General features: G+C 41.5%; 1 protein-coding gene across 3 annotated transcripts in view; it reads right to left on the reverse strand.

Annotated features, from left to right (window-relative positions):
* Positions 1-23,135, reverse strand: part of MRPL3 (mitochondrial ribosomal protein L3) — a 197,071-nt gene that overhangs the window by 13,311 nt on the left and 160,625 nt on the right. Inside the window, exon 10 of one of the 3 annotated variants that reach the window (XM_073630340.1) lies at positions 11,673-11,777. The exons of 1 other annotated variant lie outside the window; for it this stretch is intronic. In XM_073630340.1, coding sequence (XP_073486441.1) covers positions 11,673-11,777 — 105 coding nt within the window. Of the gene's footprint in view, positions 1-11,672; positions 11,798-23,135 lie in introns of those variants that run through there. One more of the 3 variants, XM_073630342.1, reaches the window with a different exon arrangement.

Consider the following 23,135-nt stretch of genomic DNA (forward strand, 5'->3'; position numbering starts at 1 on the left):
GAGAGAGAGACTGGCAAAGAGAGAGAGACTGGCAAAGAGAGAGAGACTGGCAAAGAGAGAGAGAGACTGGCAAAGAGAGAGAGACACACTGGCAAAGAGAGAGACACACTGGCAAAGAGAGAGACACACTGGCAAAGAGAGAGACACACTGGCAAAGAGAGAGACACACTGGCAAAGAGAGAGACACACTGGCAAAGAGAGATAGAGACTGGCAAAGAGAGAGAGAGAGACTGGCAAAGAGAGAGAGAGACTGGCAGAGAGAGAGGCAAAGAGAGAGAGAGACTGGCAAAGAGAGAGAGACTGGCAAAGAGAGAGAGAGACTGGCAGAGAGAGACGGACAGAAAGAGGCAGAGAGATAGACAGAAAGAGACGGACAGAAAGAGGCAAAGAGAGACAGAGAGTGAATCCATAGATAAAGTCCACTGCCCTCTACTTACAGAATGGCTGAAATAGTTAATACTACAGTACTTGCTTTTCCTGCATTATGGACATTTGGGTGGGTCTCCTGAGGCTTTAAAAAAGCTTCTAACCTCAACTGCTGATAACTGCTGCTAAACTCAGTATGTAAAAGCTGTTAAACTGAGGTTTTTCACTGTAGTTTATCAGCTGCCAGTTTCCAGCATTCAGAGAAGATTTTCAACTGCCCGGTGTACATGAGGCCTTAAAGTGGTTGTAAAGTCAGAAGGTTTTTTTATCCTAATCATTCAATGCATTCTATGCATAAAGATAAAAAACCTTCTGTGTGCAACAGACCCCTCAGCCCCGCTAATACTTACTTGAGCCCCATCTCTATCCATCGATGTTGTAGGATTGTCTCGGCTGCCTGGGACTCCCCTCCCTAATGGCTGAAACAGCAGTATGGCGCCATTGGCTCCCGCAGCTGTTAAAGTCAGTCATCCAAAGAGGAGAGAATGGTAGGCTGCACTGATGGGCAATAATACACTGCACTGATGGCCACTGATGAGGCAGAACTGATAAGCTGCACTAATGGGTGTAGTTTATGACGGGCAGCACAGTGGTGTAGTGGTTAGCACTTTCACCTAGCAGCAAAAAGGGTCGCTGGATTGAATCCCGACCATGACACCATCTGCCTAGAGTTTGCATGTTCTCCCTGTGCCTGCGTGGGTTTCCTCCCACACTCTAAAGCAGCGGTTCTCAACCTGGGGGTCGATTGCCGATCCGCCAGGGGGTCGCGAATGCTGGCCGAGACGGACCCGAAGTTACTGCCAGAGTCTGTCCGTCTCGGCCAGCGAGATGTCACTTCCTGGAGAGGAGAGACAGCACAGAAGTGAGGTTCCGTCGCCGCCATCTTGGTACTCTAGTCCGCAGTAAGGCTACACTTTGAAGTCGGCAAGCGGATATCTTTTTACACTCATCAAAGTCCGCTTGCTGCGGACGAGTGTACCAAGAGGGCGGCAACGAAACGTCACTTGCAGAAGCTGAAGAACACCTGTGATTTTTGGTAAGTCAGACACAGTAATTATAAAAGCATTTTGCACTGTGTGTCACCAGGGCAATCAAGACATAGATTTTTTTTTAAAGTAAATGCTTACATGACAAATTTTTTTTTATTATGAAACAATATATATCATTACTATATAAACGTCCTAGTTGGTTCCTCAAAAGTGGTTATTCCGTGCCAGTGCTAGATACATGTTTGGGTGCTATACACTTTGTATCTAGCACTGGCACGGAATAACCACTTTTGAGGAACCAACCGGGACGTTTATATATAAATCAGTGGTGGGGGTGCAAACAAACTGAAAAAAATCCCCATTAAAACGCTGCCACTGTGCCAAACACAGCCACTGTGCCCATCAATTGTCGCCACTGTGCCATCAAATGCAGCCACTGTGCCCATCAATTGTCGCCACTGTGCCAGCAAACGCCGCCACTGTGCCCATCAATTGTCGCCACTGTGCCATCAAACACAGCCACTGTGCCCTTTAATTGTTGCCACTGTGCCCATCAATTGTTGCCACTGTGCCCATCAATTGTTGCCACTGTGCCCATCAATTGCCGCCACTGTGCCCAGCAAAGGCCGCCACTGTGCCCAGCAAAGGCCGCCACTGTGCCCAGCAAAGGCCGCCACTGTGCCCAGCAAAGGCCGCCACTGTGCCCAGCAAAGGCCGCCACTGTGCCCAGCAAACGCCACCACTGTGCCAGCAAAGGCCGCCACTGTGCCAGCAAAGGCCGCCACTGTGCCAGTGTAATGGAAATTTGTAAGTTCTGTATATAATTGTATTGTATTTTGTATGTATTGCACACTGCCCTCACTGTGCAACAGCACTAATAATGTTTTCAGTAAATGTTTACATTCTTTCGAGTCCTGATTAGAATAAGCCTGCCTATGTAACGCCCCTTGTTATGATAAACCTACAATTGTAATATTAATGTGATACCTACGTAATCATGTGCATAAAAACCTTCAATTGCGTCATAATAAAGCAGAACAGTAATTTGGAAAGATGCTGAGCGTATCTTTTGTGTCTGTTCCCTACTGCAGTAGTTATTATTAATTTGGAACCACTAATCAATATGAGGATAGGAGTTGCCTATCATCAATTCAACCGAGTCAGCATGGCGAGCTTTGCCTTAGGAGGGGATTCCAGGTGACCCTGAGTATCCGAAACGAGGAGCTTGAGACGATCCGGGAATTTCTGATAATCAGCCGGCTGAGGTAAGCCTTTTGCTTACATTTGAGTTATCAGACTTCCTTGATCGGTAAGGCATTTTCGGGACAAAGGGTACCTATTTTACTCCCCTTAATTGAACTGTATTGATTGGTGGTTATATGTTATGTTGTCCCTGTCTATTGTCCATCGGAGTGTTATAGATAAGAAAGGGAAGAATAGTGCTGTTCACAGGTATATGTAGTAAATCTGCTAGATAAAGTAGTTTAGAGGCAAGAGGGTATAGGCACAAGTAGAGAAGAGAGAAGACTGGCCAGTCATTATGGGCATTGAATTAAGTAAGGGAATGAAGGGTAAGAGACCCTCAAAAATGCCCAGCGCAAGAGGAGCGCTACATATGAACCAAAGGTGTGGTTCCGCCTATACTGAGCCCCTAGATTAATGGTTAGAGTGGACAGGGATCCACATTGGGTAACTGGGTTACCAAAGTCCACAGGGACTAAGAATCACACAGAGTAAACAGCTAGAGAAACAGCTATCTATGTGAGCAGGATGGATCAAGGGTGACATTAGAACTAGACAGAAAGGGACATTTTCATGTTAAGTTGTGGGATGAATTTGGGATCAGGCACTACAACTAGTAAAAGTCAGAAACAGAGAAATGAGAGGTAAAACAGAATACTTTATATGTTGTCAGAGAGAGAAGATGGGATGAGTACTCTGGCTGACCGTCTGATCATAGAAGCTAGATATAAAAGATATCTGAACAAAATAAAGAAAGTAGAATTTAGACAGGAAAATATTAATGAGAGTTAAAAGAAATTGAGAGAATGATATGCATGTGTTGTGTACAAATGGGAAAAATGTAAGCGATTTTAGAGAGATATTGGTGTATGTGTGTGCGAATGCTGGGACCTTTAGTTCTATCCCTTGTGTGTGTCATGTACGCAGATGTGACCCCCTCCTTTGTGCTCTCATGAAAGAAATGTGGCTGGGATGAGAGGTCAGTGATAAGCTGGAAGGACATCACGCCAATTCCAGTTGTTTTTTAGACAAAACATTTATAACAAAATGTGCCGGGTTAACGAATCTAATGGTAAACAATGTGATCACAATTATTTTAAATCTGTTTTCCAAACATGGTAAAATGAAGGTTACATTTAACCGTGTATTACACAAATTGAATATCCTTTGATAGTGGAAACAGTGCATTTAAAAAAGGGAAATTAAGTAAAATTAAGTAATAATGAGTATTAATTTCTAATATGAGTTTAACAATTATATAGATATATTGAAACTGGTTTAGACAACCTTTGGTTGGAAATGAAGTCGAGGTTAATGGGGAAATTTGTAATGAATGAGATTAGTTTAGATTAAGATAACAATTTTGTAATTTTACATTTATACAATAAGCCCTTATTGAGAGAAAAAAAAGATTAAGATGAGGTTGTTATTTTGAATAAAGCTGCCATAATATTTAACAAAGCCAAGATGGATGGAATACATAAGAAGTTTTTCTACAAAAATGAAATTTCAAGGTTCTTGATAATAACTTTATGTCAGTCCATGATGTGAGAGTTGTTATAAATAAAATTTAAATATAACAGACCCATCACATCAAGTCCACACACCCTGTTAGGATAGATGCCACCTGCAGCCAGTTGTTTTATAGTTTTTGATGCTTTCTGGTCCATCATACAGATTGTTGGTCTTTTTGTTTTTATTTATTTTTATTTTTGAAATCCAAAGCAGAATGTGTGGATTGTGAAATGATGTGCCCATTTTTCTTGTAAGTGCAGTGGTATAAGCAGAAGAATATTTTGGATTTATGGGCATCTCTGCATGACCGCAGGGTATTGTTATCATTTATTATAATATTGCCAGGAAAAAGTTGTCTTTTGAAACATGAGACTGGAGTTCTTACACAAACAGTGTGATAGAAAACAAGACATTGTAATATATTTATGCAAGCTGGACCCAGTAATGAAGGGTTCACCCCGATATATCAGAGCTGTAGCTTTTATGCAAAGGTGCTATTAGACAAAGTTAGATATTGTTTTGGTCAATGGTCCGACATTCTGTGCAGCAAATTTACAGCTAACTAAATGTTTGTCTAATGAAAGGTTTAAAATATGAGTTTATTTATGTACAAATCTAACAATGAAAAATGTGGACATTTATTCAAAAGAAAGGAAAAACCACATGTGTTAAATTGATGACATAGGAATCAGCTGCTGTGAGTCCAGTGCAGGACACACTCCCTGAAGACCCAGATATTTAATTTTTTTGTAGATTTGAGTATGCAGTTTATCACCCAGAAGGATACTCTGTATTCAAAGTCATTGGATCCTTTTTCCCCAGCTCAAGAAGCAGAGCTCCATGTTTTAGCAAAGCCTTTGAGCTCTAAAAAGAGTGTATATTTATATAGATAGTCGAGATATAGAGAGCTTTTGGTTCCATTTAAAGGGCCAGAAGTTTGTTTTTACTTCGGCAGGTAAACCAACCAAGCATGCCAAGTTAATTTGATCGGCTGTTTTCAGCCTTCCAGCTTCTTGCTGAGGTAGCCATATTAACTTTCACACATGGAAGCAGACCAGGTGACTAAGGATGCTGCATTTACAGCCCCGGACACTTGATGGGTCTGTGCAACTCACAGATTCCACCCTAGTTCTGGCCCAGTATAGCTGGGATTAATAATTCAACTTTAAGGACCCCAGAACGAGAAGAACAAGTGGTCCACAGGGGGCAACTTCTTATGAAACAGGACTTTGGAAAAAGTGATCATTTATGTCTGCCAGCCACTCTTTTCCCTTCAGCTTGACACATGGACCGTGTCATCAGTCACAAGCAGTTATGGCTGCCTTAGTAAATGAGCGTGGGATAGAGCCAGGGTTCTCCACAGTTGTTTTTATAACACACCACTTCTTGTTTTACCTGTTACCAAAGGTGTTACCAAAAGCTGAACATCCCTCCCAGAGATTACATAAAAGATATATCCAGATGCCCAAGTCAGGATCTTACAAGTATGCATTTTGTCTGTATGGACATGTTTTTTGGATGTCCAGTGGCAAATGCTACTGCAAAGGCCACAGTAAAAAGTGTTATCAGAAGTAGTTTGTAAGTACAGAGTGCCAGAAAGTACAGAGAGTAACAGAGGAAATAATTTTTATAGGAGAGTCCTTACTAGAAGTTTTGAGGTTTTATTTTTACACCCCCTACTGTCTACAATATAGCGGACAAAGTAAAGTAAGAAACTAGAAAACTTTTGCCTGAATGTTTTCTTATATTTTATGAAGCCCCTAGGGGGGGTGGTGGACTCTCTCCCTATGGGATTTTGTTTGGGAGTGTGTTACTCACTTGCTTATATTTTGTCTCAGCAGCTGAAGTCCTCCATTCGGATCTCACGGAGAATGCTGATCTTTTAAGGTTTTTTACAAACTCATTTATGTGTTTTCTCCCTAATTCCAGATCCTAAAAGTTTGGAAGGATCTAAAACTAAAGCCAGGTGACTTGTGGATTTTTAAGAGACATTTATATATAAGGAAATGTTTGGAGACTCAATACAGCATCTATTTCATGTACAGTTTTTGCAAAACTTGAAGGAAAAGTCACCTGGATCCACACCAGACACTGCAAAAATGACTAAATTAAAGAAATCTCTGTGTTTGATTTGTTTCCCTCTTGTGATCACAGTCTAGGGTACTTTTTGATTCAGTTACTTTAATTGTAAGGGATATATATATTTGAAAAATAGTTTAGCCATGTTGAAGTCATATTTGTCTTTTGTACGTCTTCCATTCTATGTAGAATTGTCTGTGTTTACATATGCTGATAAGTCAGCATGCCAACAATTAAGCTAGAAGGCCATTCTGGCCACAGGAGTGTACAGCCAGTACTCTGTAAATATGTCTTATCAATCATTTGTTTTTCACAATGAAACGTCATTTGGTAATGAAAAAGTTGCTCAGCTATTATCTTCTCCACAATGGAGTTTTTTGCCTCTTTGGCCAGGACTACCTCCACCTAAGCATGTGGAGGTTCCAGGTTAAAGGTGATAGCAGGTATGGTTAGTGATCAAAATATTGATCAAAAGAGGGGAGACTGTAATGGAAATTTGTAAGTTCTGTATATAATTGTATTGTATTTTGTATGTATTGCACACTGCCCTCACTGTGCAACAGCACTAATAATGTTTTCAGTAAATGTTTACATTCTTTCGAGTCCTGATTAGAATAAGCCTGCCTATGTAACGCCCCTTGTTATGATAAACCTACAATTGTAATATTAATGTGATACCTACGTAATCATGTGCATAAAAACCTTCAATTGCGTCATAATAAAGCAGAACAGTAATTTGGAAAGATGCTGAGCGTATCTTTTGTGTCTGTTCCCTACTGCAGTAGTTATTATTAATTTGGAACCACTAATCAATATGAGGATAGGAGTTGCCTATCATCAATTCAACCGAGTCACCAGCAAAGGCCGCCACTGTGCCAGCAAATGCAGCCACTGTGCCCATCAATTGTTACCACTGTGCCAGCAAACGTCGCCACTGTGCCCATCAATTGTCACCACTGTGCCCATCAATTGTGGCCACTGTGCCAGCAAACGCGACCAATGAAAATAATTTTACTGTTAGGGGTCCCCACAACTTGGGAAATTTTATCAAGGGGTCACGGCACTAGAAAGGTTGAGAACCACTGCTCTAAAGACATGCTGGTAGGTTAATCGGATCCTGTCTAAATTGGCCCTAGTATGTATGAATGTGTGTTAGGGACCTTAGCTTGTAAGCTCCTTGAGGGTAGGGACTGATGTGAATGTATAAAGTATATGTAAAGCGCTGCATAAGTACCTGAAAAAAATAAAAATAAATACACTGATAAGGCTGCACAGATGGGTACTGATATGCTTTATGTTAATATTGTTAAAGAAATTGTCAATATTTATTTTTGGAACTAAATTCTGCATAAAACATTTAATAGTGTAAATTCATGAGATAATTTACGAGAGCGTGTTTAGGGGTGGACCTAGGGGCGGGGCAGGGTAGGGGTTGGGTGGGGAAACTGGAGACGAGTAACTTTTAAGGCCTGGCTAATGGCTCAAAATTTTGAGCCCTCTGTTTATTATTTTTACCAAAAAAAAAAGAGACTTTACAATCACTTTAAACTGCCTTTATTTGAGAACAGAACAAGCAACTAAATCACCAGAGAGTCTGGTTCAAGTGACTTTATTCTACTAATTAAGGCAATTTTGTAGTCAAGCTGGGAAGTGTTCCTCAACCAAAAAAAATAACAAAAAAATCTTTTCAGCTACTGGGCTTAGTGATGGTCGCCAGCTGGGCACCAAGAGAACTCCCGAGTCCTGGTGCTGTCTTAAAACGGCACTGGTCCGAACCGCCCCTGTCCTTGGATTCAAGTGGTTTGCAGATCAACAACTTGATGTCTTAAAAACCACATCACCGGGTTGCTGCTCCTCCACTAGTGCTGCCAGGTTATAGGAGAATTCCAAATTAAAGTATGCCGTTTTTAAACAGAACACGCAGGGTCTATTTTAAATGAAAACTTGCTAGACATTTATACAGTATTTAGCTACCATTTTCAAGTATTTGCCCATCAGCATACAAGATGATAGAGCAATTCCATTTACAAACAAGATTAACCTATCACAATTAAAATCAAACAAGATTTGCCTATCCGCATACGCATACAGCATAATAGAGATTCCAATTTTGAACAAGATTCACCCATCACATTTAAATTTAAACACATTTCGGCCAACAAAATGCACCCATTACTCACAGGACAAATCTTCTTAATATGAAATTGAAATGATAGCCGAATGCCATAAAATGCAGATGGATAAATGTCCAGCAAACATTTACACAGTGAATCCTTTAAAATTAGGGCCTTACTCCTTTTTTTCAGTTAGTGCAAAAATACAAAATAAATTCCACTTTAAAAGACTCAGTATCAAAATTTGAGGGGTCCCGAAAATGGAACATTCCTTTAAAGGGAAAATGTAACTTTTTATTATGATTTTTTTTGGATACACATGAAATGCAAAAGAGGTCAGTTTGAAGTAAAAATGGGGGGGGGGGGACGGGACACTTGCTGTAATCTGTTAAGGCCTGGTTCACACCTATGCGTTTTTTCCGGGTTCCCTGCTGACAGCTAAATGTCAAATGTAAAAAAAAAAAAAAAAAAAAAACACCAGCGTGCCCCCCCCCCCCCCCCCAGGTCCATACCAGGCCCTACGGGTCTAGTATGGATTTGGGGGGACCCCCCCCAAAATCTATACCAGACCCTTATCCGAGCATGCAGCCCGGTAGGTCAGGAAAGGGAGGGGACTAGCGAGAGCAAGAACCACACCAGGCTGCATGCCCTCAACATGGGGGGAGGGGTGCTTTGGGGCAGGGGGGCTCTGTGCTCCCCCACGTCAAAGTACCTTGCCCCCATGTTGACAAGGGTCTATTCCTGACAACCCCGATCGATGGTTGTCATGGTCTGCGGGCGGGGGGCTTGTCGGAATCAAGGGGCCCCCAGATCTTGGGCCCCCCCCATATGAATGGGTATTGGGTACATACTATCCCCACCCATTCACCAAAAAGGCAGTAAAATGTACAAAAAAATGTCTGGGATCTGTTATATAGCCATGGGGCGTTGCTATCCCATGACGTCACCCGGAGAGCCCGTCCTTGTGACATCACAGGGGGCGGGCTCTCCAGGTGATGTCATCTGATGGCCACACCCCATGGCTATATAACAGATGCCAGACAGCAGTTGACTTAAAGAAGCAGATAGCAGATGGATTAAAGAAGGAAGAACAAAAAGGGCCACATAGCGTGATTCCGTAAATTGCACAATAAAATTTATTAAAAATAGAAAAACTCACAAGACGACGATGTCTAACGAGACGAAACGTGTCGGGTAGGACTCCAGTGCCGCCATTTTACTTACCAAAGCGCTGTTTTATCTGCTCAAATGTGAGTTTTTCTATTTTTAATACATTTTATTGTGCAATTTACTGAATCACGCTATGTGGCCCTTTTTGTTCTTCCTTCTTTAATCCATCTGCTATCCACGTATACCGGGCCATCATCTTTATGAGATACACCAGTCCATGGATGGTCGTGGGTTTTTGTTACAGCTCCCAGAGGATTCCATACTTGTAGTGGTTGTTCCACTATACAAGCTGGTTTGACCCATCGAACGTAGGTTCTTTTGGGTTCAAACGTTCCGGTAAGCCTCCATATTGTTGGTGGTGGTGTCTCTTCACTTGAAGTTTGCACTTGTTCACTGTCAAGATTTTCATACAAAGTTATCTATGGGACTCTTCACCTCATTTTATTGATTTATTCACTTGGACTTTTGCTTAAACGCTGATTTTCAATCACTGGGTTCATTACATTTTGATTATATATATATTTATATGTGTTTATGATCATTGGGTTCATTCCCTCTGTGGTAACTCCATGTATTTATTTATTAGAGCTACACTCTTTGTTTTGGACTACTCATCAGTTGTTATCCCCTTGCCGACCGGATCACGCCAATATACGTCGGCAGAAGGGCACATACAGGCATATTAACGTACCTGTACGTTGCCCTTTAAGAGTGTGATAGCGGGTCTCGCAGACTCGATGTCCATGGGGATACCCGCAATTGTCTCACGGAGAGGAAGAACGGGGAAATGCTTATGTAAACAAGCATTCCCCCATTCTGCCTAGTGACAAAGACACTGATCACCGCTCCCTGTGATCTGGAGCGGTGATCAGTGTCGTGTCACACGTAGCCCAGCCCCCCACAGTTAGAATCACTCCCTAGGACACACTTAACCCCTGCAGCGCCCCCTAGTGGTTAACCCCTTCACTGCCAGTCACATTTACACAGTAATCAGTGCATTTTTAATCGCACTGATCGCTGTATAAATGTGAATGGTCCCAAAATAGTGCCAAAAGTGTCCGATCTGTCCGCCATAATGTCGCAGTGACGATAAAAATCGCAGATCGCCGCCATTACTAGTAAAAACAAATTATAAATTAAAATGCCATAAAACTATCCCCTATTTTGTAGGCGCTATAACTTTTGCGTGAACCGATCAATAAACGCTTATTGTGATTTCTTTTACTAAATTATATATTTTTTGGGGATATTATAGCAAAAAGTAAAAAATATTGAGTTTTTTTCAAAATTGTCGCTCTTTTTTTGTTTATAGCGCAAAAAATAAAAACCGCAGAGGTGATCAAATACCACCAAAAGAAAGCTCCATTTGTGGGAAAAAAAGGATGTAAATTTTGTTTGGGAGCCACGTCGAAAGACCGCACAATTGTCAGATAAAGCGACGCAGTGCCGAATCGCAAAAAAAATTCTGGTCTTTGGGCAGCCAAATGGTCCGGGGCTGAAGTGGTTAAGGACGTGGCGGCTGGCTTCCCGGCCCCCTCCTTAGCAACCAGCTATATACAGTGTGTTTAATCAGGGGGAAAAAAAGGGTTTAAAAATGGATGTCAGCAGATTGGATGTAAGCGGATCGTCCGCTAACAAACGTTTTTCGTCCGTTACGTTTTTTTACGGATGAAAGAAAAAAGTTTTTCTACTGTCATAAAAAACGGACCTTTCGATCTTCCGCTAATACCTGCTATCCCATAGAGATACATGTACATCCATTTTTCATCCGTCAACAGATGGATGAAAAAACAGACATACGGAACGCCCGTGTGAAAGGGGCCTAAGGGTCAAAGATATTTTTTCTTGCAGCAGGTTGTGTTTTTGGTTCCATAGACTTCAAAGGAAACACATCAAAAATTCAGTGCTTGAGCTTTTAAAGCGTTTCTGCTGTGTTTTTGCATATCCCATAAGACAACAGACACTTCACAAAAATGCAAACCTCAAAAGCATCAAAAACGCACTAAAAACACGTGTGGAAAGAAATGCAAAATGCACCAGGAAAACGCATCAACTGCAACCTGCAAAGGTGTGAACCAGGCCTAACACATTAAGTATAGATATTTTTCAAAAATCCACCGAAACTGGGTTTTTTTACCTGCTGATGTTGCCAGTAAATTGGTTGGACTTCCACTTCCTGTAATTCTGTGGACAGGGTAGTCTTAGATGTAGATTTAGACTCTGGCCCATTCACCCCAGGTACCTTGGGAATGTAAACAAAAGCTAAAAAAAAAAAAAAAAAGCCTCACCACTGCACTACATAAGAAAGCACTTCTTTGTTTTTCATTTAGGAAGAAAGTACTAGATTGTTTTACTGAAAGAAAAATGATTTGGTGATACCCACATGTGGCTAGTTGACTTGTGAAGTGTGAATTTTAATGATAAAAGAAAAGTGCTGGAATATGAAATAAAACATTTATACTCACCTAGATGGTCAAAGCATGGATCCGATGCTGCAGCTGTCCTCCGCTGGCTCTACACTGAGAACTGAACGATCAAAGACCGCTGATCTCTCAGTTCTTAGTCTTCAGTGAGCATGGAGCCGGTGGCTGTCAGTCACTGCTCTGTGCACTGGAGTGCTAGGCTGTGGAGAGGGTGGGATCGGTTGGCTCAGGCTCTCAGCAGCTCGCTGAGAGCCTGAGCAAGCTGCCCATCAAGCATCTGGGTGCATCCCAACATTGTTGGGATCCCTGCAAAGCCTGGACTGGCTCTGAGGTCAGCTGACATTTAGAATCTAGCCTGCAGTTGGCTCAATCTGGGTCACAGGAGAGCAGAAGTGCACTTCTGTGGCCCAAAGGAGAAGTATGGCCAAGAGAGCTTAGACCATACTTCTCCTTTAAGATTGCAGGTAAAAATTCTTCTCTAATGCAGTATATTTAACTATTAACTGGCAAAAGAGCAATTTAAAAAAAAAATGCAGGTCTACCTGGTGTAAGTGATAATCTAAAAATACATTTAAAACATATGCTTTCACTACACTGGCAGCAGTGAGAAAGTTGAGAGGTCAACAGACATACTGTACTAACGATACATAGGTTGGCTTCATTCTCACAGGCAGGAAAGTCAAATCAATTCATCATCCCCATCAAATGGCAAAGCTCAACATATCACAGAACGGAGAGAAGAGAAATTCTGCCTGTATGAAGAATCAAAAGAAGGGGAATTTTCTTACAGAACTTCTTTGTCTTCTGACGACACATAGTCTCCAATAGGAGGAAGAGTCCTGAACTGTCACTCACCAAGTGAAGGTCTGACAGGAGATTGACAGCTTTGTATTCATGACATGCATCTGAATAGAATGCGGTACTCCGGCACAACTATCAATTTATACACCTCAACATTCAACATTTACCAGCTCTAGCAGATGGAACGGTATCAAAACAATGAAGGTGTGCAATCTGTACACAGGCTGGCTTGATTTATAGATTTAAACAGCGGATATTTTTAGGAGCGCGGTCGGTTATTCTGACATATATATTTTTCATTACAAGCCTGTTCCAATATTTCCCAGGTTCTCCAAACCACAAGCAGACAAGTACACAATACCCATGAAATGTATGCCCTGGCACAGAAACAGAAACATTCTCTAAGGCTGAATTGAAATAAATGTTTGTAAAGGAAAAAATAGGACAATTGCCCATTGTAACCAATCAGGTGAAATCTCTCACTTCATTAAATGTAAAAGTTGATTAGGTATCTTTTCGACTAGAAACAGCATCTCTAGTTTAAAATTAGTAGGATTCATTAGTGGAGTGACTGATCCAGCAAATTAATCTGGCTGGGAAAGAATTATTTTTTCCTACTGTGGGGACACATTGGAAGATATTTTTTTTTGCCTCCTTTACCACTCAAATTAAATTTAACACATGCTGAACTTGATTTAGCCCCTCTAATGCCTGGTACACATGATGAGATTATCAGATGAATGATCGTCCACTTTTTCTTTTGCATGCAAACCTCAGATTGAATCTGATGCGTTTACTAAAGTCACAAAAATTTGCGTATGACAGAATAAAGATTCGGAAGTGATGTCATGTGTTGTAATGCATTCGTATTGCATTTTCAAAGGACAGCTGTACTGATTAAACAAAAATTGTACGATCTGACCTAGTACGAAAAAAATAAATTTGTGCTTCTCCGATCAGATAATATCGGATGAACTGTCCTGATCGTCTCTCGAAAGCTCTGTACTAACGATCACCTTATCACACGATTGCTTCGAAATCTGTATTCTTCGTACGATTTTCTGATCCTGTGTACCGGGCATTAAGCTGGCCATAGATGGTTTGAGTTTTTTTTTCAAATTTAGCCAGTGGGCTGAATGAAAAACAAAAAACAGAAATAAACAAAAAGAACCCCCACCATGGAACAGGTCCTCCGTCAATCCACAATCGGGGTGGATAGAGGAATCCTCCTCGCTGAGCAGGGTGGATAAAAATCAATGATAAAAAAAAAAAAAAAGATTATTTTGGTTTAACCCTGATTTTTTTTATTTAAATCAAATTTATTTTAATAAAATGCTTTTGGGAGTAAAAATCTATCTCAAAGATAGTTTTCTATTTAAGATACATTAATAATTTAGTTTATTCAGCATGAATGAAAGCTTGGTTACAGGACATGTGAGCTTGAAGGGAGTCCATCCCTCCTTAAAAGGCACAGGGGCACAATGGACACCCACAATATAGTACAATGGCAGTGAAGGTGTCCAGTGCGTTTGTGCTGTTGGAATACTGGTGAGGGGATGCACTGGACAGCTTTGCTGCCATTGTGCTATATGCTGGTTGTCCAGTGTGCACCTGTGCGGGTGGGCTCCCTCCCGGCTCACCGGCCCTCTGCCTATCCATTTCAATGCATGTGCTTCCACTGTTAAGGCTCTCAAAACTTAGCGTTAGGGCTGCAGATAATATTGGGGTGCCATGAAGTGGCTCTGCTGTTTACAAATGTACGTGCAAATGTGTGCAAACTAAACCCCTGTTTTTAACACATAATTTGGTTGTTTGCAGACTGGTTGGTAAGTTGAGCTGGGAATTTTCTTTGGTTTTGTTTGACATGTGTCAGCCTTCCATGTGCTCCTTGCTGCAAAAGCCACTTATAGGTGGGGGCAGTGGCCATTTGTTTGTTCCATTATACAGAACACTGATGCATTCAAAAGGTGGGCAATTATAAGTAATTTATGGCTTTTATTTATCTAAAAATCAGACAGCTGTCTCATTCAAGTACAATGCAATAGAATGAGACAGTCTTCTCACTAGACAATTTCAAGGGATGTCACATATTATCGCAAAGGTCTAGGAAACGCAAACTTGCATGAAAAAAAACACCACTAAAAATTAATTTTAGGGCACAAAAACGAATACATTAGCAATTTTTTTGGTAAAATTTAAAAGATGAGGTTGCACCAAGTAAACAGATACCAAACATGTCAAACCCTAAATTTTTGTGCACCCGTGAAATGATGACAAACTTCAGTACTCTATATTTTCTATAGGTGGCACTATAAAACCCCCCTATAGATCATCAGTCTAAAGATACAAAGGAGGATTGTGATAGAATTATTGCTCTCATGGCAACATGTAACATGTGTATCACAATTAACGTTTTCATGCATAGGCGCTACAACGTGGGCATGTACGTTCATACATGCGTATACAGTCAGGTCCATAAATATTGGGACATCAACACAATTCTAATCTTTTTGGCTCTATACACCACCAAAATGGATTTGAAATGAAACAAACAAGATGTGCTTTAACTGCAGACTTTCAGCTTTAATTTGAGGGTATTTACATCCAAATCAGGTGAACGGTGTAGGAATTACAACAGTTTGTATATGTGCCTCCCACTTTTTAAGGAACCAAAAGTAATGGGACAGATTAACAATCATCCATCAAACTTTCACTTTTTAATACTTGGTTGCAAATCCTTTGCAGTCAATTACAGCCTGAAGTCTGGAATGCATAGACATAACCAGACGCTGGGTTTCATCCCTGGTGATGCTCTGCCAGGCCTCTACTGCAACTGTCTTCAGTTCCTGCTAGCTCTTGGGGCATTTTTCCTTCAGTTTTGTCTTCAGCAAGTGAAATGCATGCTCAATCGGATTCAGGTCAGGTGACTGACTTGGCCATTGCATAACATTCTACTTCTTTCCCTTAAAAAAGTCTTTGGTTGCTTTCGCAATATGCTTCGGGTCATTGTCCATCTGCGTGTGAAGCGCCGTCCAATGAGTTCTGAAGCATTTTGCTGAATATGAGCAGATAATATTGCCCGAAACACTTCAGAATTCATCCTGCTGCTTTTGTCAGCAGTCACATCATCAATAAATACAAGAGAACCAGTTCCATTGGCAGCCATACATGCCCACGCCATGACACTATCACCACCATGCTTCACTGATGAGGTGGTATGCTTTGGATCATGAGCAGTTCCTTTCCTTCTCCATACTCTTCTCTTCCCATCACTGTGGTACAAGTTGATCTTGGGCTCATCTGTACACAGGATGTTGTTCCAGAACCGTGAGGGCTTTTTTTAGATGTTGTTTGGCTAATCTGGCCTTCCTGTTTTTGAGGCTCACCAATGGTTTACATCATGTGGTGAACCCTCTGTATTCACTCTGGTGAAGTTTTCTCTTGATTGTTGACTTTGACACACATACACCTACCTCCTGGAGAGTGTTCTTGATCTGGCCAACTGTTGTGAAGGGCATTTTCTTCACCAGGGAAAGAATTCTTCGGTCATCCACCACAGTTGTTTTCCGTGGTCTTCCGGGTCTTTCGGTGTTGCTGAGCTCACCGATGCTTTCTTTCTTTTTAAGGATGTTCCAAACAGTTGATTTGGCCACACCTAATGTTTTTGCTATCTCTCTGATGGGTTTGTTTTTTCAGCCTAATGATGGCTTGCTTCACTGATAGTGACAGCTCTTTGGATCTCATATTGAGAGTTGACAGCAACAGATTCCAAATGCAAATAGCACACTTGAAATTAACGCTGGACCTTTTATCTGCTCCTTGTAAATGGGATAATAAGGGAATAACACACACACGGCCATGGAACAGCTGAACAGCCAATTGTCCCATTACTTTTGGTCCCTTAAAAAGTGGGACTGTTATAATTCCTACACCGTTCACCTGATTTGGATGTAAATACCCTCAAATTAAAGCTGAAAGTCTGCAGTCAAAGCACATCTTGCTTGTTTCACTTCAAATCCATTGTGGTGGTGTATAGAGCCAAAAAGATTAGAATTGTGTCGATGTCCCAATATTTATGGACATCACTGTATGTGGGGGTGGTGAGGTCTAAAAATCTTTTTTTTTTTTTTGGGGGGGGGGGGGGGGTTTAAGTGCTTGGGTGTAACTTACATTTTTTACAATTAAAATATAAAATATTTTACTTACTTTTTAATCACATAGGGGACAAAAGGTCGCGTGGACTCGATCGCCGCGGGGACACCCGCGATCGCCTCACGGGGAGGAAGAACGGGGAGATGCTAATGTAAACAAGCATCTCCCCGTTCTGCCTAGTGACAGTGTCACTAATCTCTGCTCTCTGTCATCGGAGCAGAGATCAGTGACGTGTCACACACAGCCATGCCCCTCATAGTTAGAAACACGCCCCTAGGACACACTTAACCCCTACACTGCCACCTAGTGGTTAACCCCTTCACTGCCATTGTCATTTACACAGGAATCAGTGCATTTGTATAGCACTGATTGCTGTATAAATGACAATGGTCCCAAAAATGTGTCAAAAATGTCCAATGTGTCCGCCATAATGTCCCAGCACAATAAAAGTCGCTAATCGCTGCCATTTAAAAAAAAATAATTGTTAATAAAAATGCCATAAAACTATCCCCTATTTTGTAAACGCTATAACTTTTGCGCAAACCAATCAATGGCTTATTGCGTTTTTTTTTACCAAAAATATGTAGAATACGTATCGGCCTAAACTGAAGAAAAAAAATGTTTTTTATATATTTTTGGGGGATATTTATAATAGCAAAAAGTAAAAAATAATGCGTTTTTTTCAAAATTGTCGCTCTTTTTTTGTTTATAGTGCAAAAAATGAAAAGCGCAGGGGTGATCAAATACCATCAAAAGAAAGCTCTGTGGGAAAAAAAGGACGTCAGTTTTGTTTGGGAGCCACGTCGCACAACCACGCAATAGTTAGTTAAAGCGACACAGTGCCGAATCGCAAAAAGTGCTCTGGTCAGGAAGGGGGTAAATTCTTCCGGGGATGAAGTGGTTAATGAGACATGCAGGGCCTAAAAGACCCTTCACGTCTCCCCTGTGCTACACTGAATGTAATTCATGGGAAATTGTACGGGGACCCGGAAGTGACATCATACATGTCGCTTCCCGGTCAGGAACAAGATGGGGAGGAGAGTGGATGTCCACTCTCCACCCTCCCCTGTGGTGCCCATTGTGCCAGATGAGCAAGCAGAGTCCGGGATACATAGTGGGGGGGTTAATTGTAGAAATAAAAAAAATACCTGCCCAGCGCCCCGAACTGCATGTCTCGGGCATCAGGCGATACAAATCGTGCATCCCTAAGACAGTGAATGGACTGACAAAAGCCCAGACACCAGGACGCAATTTCTAGTTGCTATGGCGACCAGGCACCTGGGATTTGTCCAGTCCTGCTATAGTAATCTGAATGGAGTTTTTTTTTTTTTTTTTTTATTATTACGCTTATGCCCATTAGCCTTACTGTTAGCATTCCTTATACTGAATAGGGAAAATAAAGCAAGGCTTTTTCCTTTTTAACCACTTCAATACCAGGCACTTAGACACCTTCCTGCCCAGGCCAATTTTCAGCTTTCATTGCTGTCGCAATTTGAATGACAATTGCGCGGTCATGCTACACTGTAACCAAACACATTTTTTATCATTTTGTTCCCACAAATAGAGCTTTCTTTTGGTGGAATTTGATCACCTCTGGGATTTTTATTTTTTGCGCAACAAATAAAAAAAAACAAAAATTTTGAAAAAAACCACAAGTTTTTCTTTGTTTCTGTTAAAAATGTTTGTAAATAAGTAAGTTTTCTCCCTCAATGATGCGCACTGATATGGCTGCACTGACAGGCACTGATGAGGTGGCACTGACGGGCACTGATAGAAGGCACTGATGGGCAATCATAGGTGGCACTGATGGGTACTTATGGGTGGCACAGATGGGCACTGATAGGTGGGCACTGATGTCACTGATGGTTGGCATTGCTGGGCATCACTGATGTCTGTTAGTACATACTTGTGCCAGTGTCCATTTGTGGCACAGATTGGGCATTCATTTGAACATGTGGATGGCCATGGGGTACATACCTGGCCATCCACATGTTGCCCCCGTCCCTGGTGGTCCAGTGTGGTCATCTGAGGGGGGGCTGCGCTGACCCCCCCGTCAGGAGAGCCGTCGATCGGCTCTCCTCTACTCGCATCTGTCAGACGCAAGTGAGGAAAAGCCGATCAACGGCTCTTCCTATTTACATCCTGATCAGCCGTGATTGGACACGGCTGATCACGTGGTAAAGAGCCTCCGCCAGGAAGTGGTTAATGCACGTTCAACCCATCTGCCTGAAACAGTTAAAAACTTACCTGCAATGAACTTATAAAGAGGGTTATCCAAGAACACTGATGTAAAGCCAGGTCTCAGTGCAAAATATTAATTGAGGTCAGATAACATTTTATTATGACATATCTCACACACTCGATGCCTCACATAATAGAACATAAAATAAAAAAAACTAATATTAACTCTTCAGTCAGTCTAGTACCATCCTTCCAGGGGCAACTGCTATTCCTTGAGCTACACTACTGCAAACGCAAGATGCCCACTTATCAAATTATTTCAGTGCTTTCTAAAGCAAAAGAAATTTGCAGATAAAAGACATTTGACTTTACGTTCTGCATGCTTGTTCCAGGTCGGTAACTCAAAGTTTTAAAGACCGAGATAGCCAAACGGCTAGCATTTTCAGAAATGGGTCAGCAGACTACATATTTCTCTTAGCACGAGTTTTGTTCTTATTTTTATTTTCTCCTTTGTAGCTCTTAGATAAAGCTCATGGCATTGATTATTTTCCTCCTGATCTTGATAGGTTCTTAATGTAAATGTATCAAAAAATGTGGACTTGAATTAATGTGCATTGTTGCCTGTTTTTAATGGACATCATGACCGCCATGATGTGTTGAAGTGCGTCATGTGTGTTGACAGCAACGCGGGTGAGGGTTTGTTTCCAGAGCCACTCATACCCATAGCTATCAAATTGGGACCAGCCGCTGTGTCTGTGCAGCTGGCGCGCCCCAATAGAAATGACTGGGCTCCCTCCACACAGCATCTGACAGCTGAGGTTGCATAAACAAGGCGCTCATTCAGAAGCTATGGGTGTCAGCGCCCATCTGAATGAGGCCTTAGTTCATTTGGCCACATAGGCAGGGATTTTAAGTCAAAGACATACTCCACCTACTTTTGCTTCTCAATTACACTAACTGTGTAATCAGAGGGTTGATCAGGAAGAGTTGGCTGGTGATAGCATAGGAGCTGCTTTATTGCTGCTCAAGATGACAAAATGTGCTTAGGCAATGTTTAGTGTAGAAGCTATATCATTTACAACTGACTCACACTGTTTGGAGTTTTAACTCCAGTAACCTTAAGTTTAAATCTATATGCAGACTGAATTAAGGCAAAGTAAAATATGTAGATGTGTAGATTTGTGTGTAAAGATTATTTTTTGTCACCACACTCTGGAAGCGCTTATAGGATACAAATTAGCTACTCTCCGCACATCTGACAGATTTTGTGTCCGTGACACTTGTGCTTGTGTCAGCAGCTCAACAGAAAATACCGGAGAAAGCAGGGAGGCCTGCACTTTGTAAAATCTGGTATCAGCAAGATCTCTACCAACACATACCATATTTACTTATATAGATTTAGCATTGACAGCTAGAAAATGCGCAATATGCAGTCCTTGAGAAGGTAACAATGTAAAAGTATAGGAAAAAAACAAAAACAAAAGGAAAGCATTGGGAGGAAACTGTTCGGCCTTCGGTCGCTCAAGACGACACGTGGCCACCCAATGAAGTTTTTGAAGCTCAATTGGTGGCGTCCCCGGGAAGTGTTGATAATTTCCAAAAGCTGGGCATCTCATTGAACACGATATACAGGGATATGGGAGGTGGTAAAGCCAAAAATACACCCACACCGGTTGAAGTGGATGAACTGGTGTTTTTATTCACCCTCACCCTTACCAACTGTGAAACAATGTAACTATGCAACCCCAAATGCACCAGATGTTAGGGTGTGTCTGCTTACTTTACATATGTTATGGAAGTGTCCTCAACTATACTGTATGGGTACTGGAAGCTAATTGTAAATGCTATAAATAATATTATTGGGATTACGATTACTCTAAACCTATAATTTGTATTTTGGGGGCAACAGATGATGAGGCACATCCCCCAGAAATACTGGCACTGATATCAAGACTTTTATTTTGTGGCCCAAAAGCAGATAACTCTGAAATGGACATATCTTAATCCCCCCACCTTTGAAGAATGGTGAACCTAAATTAATACTATGGGACGCACATTTGTCTACACCTGGTTTGGTTACTCAGGCGCTTATTACACAGCTCTTCAATGTAAATAAGGCTGTACTATTAATGACCCAAGAATAAATAAAGGCGGCAACTGTTTGATGTGAACAAAGAAATTAATAATTGATAAAAACATGTAAAAGCATTTTATGTAGTTCTTGAAATGGGTAGTTTTTAGTTAGTAGGTAGTCTTCTTCAGAAAAACACATACACTAATTACACAGGTTGGTCTGGATGGACTACTGTCTTTATGCAACCTTACCAGCTATGAAACTAGAAAAAAGGTGGCGATAACAATAGATTTGCATGAAACCTTGGTAGAAAAGACCAATCTCCTAATCTATATATACAGTAAACTGTAATATAACAATTGGATTTGAACATGTAACTGTGAACATGTTGTACTATGCTACGATAACTAGCAAAATTGTGGACCCTTACTATACATAGATCGTTTCTTTACTGTAACGAGGTTTGCAAAACCATGTGCTGTTTGTAGATTGTGAATGTTAATTGCAAAAAACCCAATAAATAGTATTTGATATAGATGAACTGTTTTTATTTTTTTATTTTTTCATGTGCCAAGGAAGACAACCAAGAGTAAAAACTCTCAAACGTAAATGTCTCTATGTGACCCTGGGGAATTGGGAACAGTGTCACCAGCTATAAACTCATGCATCATGTGTTATTTATTGGATGGACAGATGACGGACATTTTGAAAGAAAAAGGTGGAAGCTATAGACCAGTGGTGTCCAACGTAGACGGCCCAAGGGCCACATTTGTATGCAAGTCACGTGGAGGGCTGCATCTAAACCAAAACATGAGCCATAACCTATCCAGGCTGTATGAAAACTCATAGTTGTGCTGAGACAAGCTCCTCTGACAAGGCGAGGATGCTAAAGAGCCCCTGAACTTTTTTATTTCAGTGCCACAAAATTGGCCCCTCATAGGGGACATCCACTAAGGCCCCTCACAGGGGGCCCACTTAAACAACCCCCCAAAAAGGGGGTCGCCCTCAGAGCCCCCACAGCGCCCTCCCTCTGGAAGTCGGCATCCGGTGTGGCCGTGCGCACTAGCAGGCCGCCCGCCGTGAGTGCACAGGTCTGCGGGGGGACTGGACCAGGCTAGAGCCAAGGAAGGCGGGTGGATGCCCGCAACGGAAAGCGGAGACCTCCACCGCCCGCTCTGGGGCCGCTTCGTACATCGCCCAGTTGGTAGGCCGCAAAAGCTACGGCCTAAATTTTTGGCTGCCCGCCTTGAGTGCTCGGTAGGCCGCAAAACCACAGCCTAAATTAGTGGAGGGCCACCGCAGGAAGCGCGGATCTGCAAATGCCTCAAAACTGAAGGCCTATAGCAGAGAGGGGGGTGTATATCACCTAGGACTGCCCATGGGTGTAGCCAAGTCTTTTTTCTGCCTAGTGTCCTACTCCTGTAGGGGGCGATATAATCCTATGGTAGTGAATAAGGAAGCGCTGTGACTGTCAATGAACGAATGAGAAAGCTATATTAGGACACCCCTTAACAAGTTTCTTTATAATGGGAGATATATATATATATATATATATACATACATACATACATATACATACATATACACAGTCGTATGCAGAAGTTTAGGAACCCCTGACAATTTCCATGACTGTCATTTATAAATATTTGGGAGTTTGGATCAGCAAATAACTGAAGGACACAGTAATATTTTAGTAGTGAAATGAGGTTTATGCGCAATAAGCATCGAAACGAAATTAGACAGGTGCATAAATTTGGGCATCCTTGTTATTTTGTAGATTTGAATACCTGTAACTACTTATAGCACTGATTAATTGGAACACACAATTGCTTTGGTGAGCTCATTAAGCCTTGAACTTCATAGACAGGTGCATCCAATCATGAGAAAAGGTATTCAAGGTGGCCAATTGCAAGTTGTTGTTTTCTTTGACTCTCCTCTGAAGAGTGGCAACATGAGGGTCTCAAAACAA

The sequence above is a fragment of the Aquarana catesbeiana genome, linkage group LG05, assembly GCF_042186555.1.
Source record: "Aquarana catesbeiana isolate 2022-GZ linkage group LG05, ASM4218655v1, whole genome shotgun sequence".
Classification (NCBI taxonomy): domain Eukaryota; kingdom Metazoa; phylum Chordata; class Amphibia; order Anura; family Ranidae; genus Aquarana; species Aquarana catesbeiana.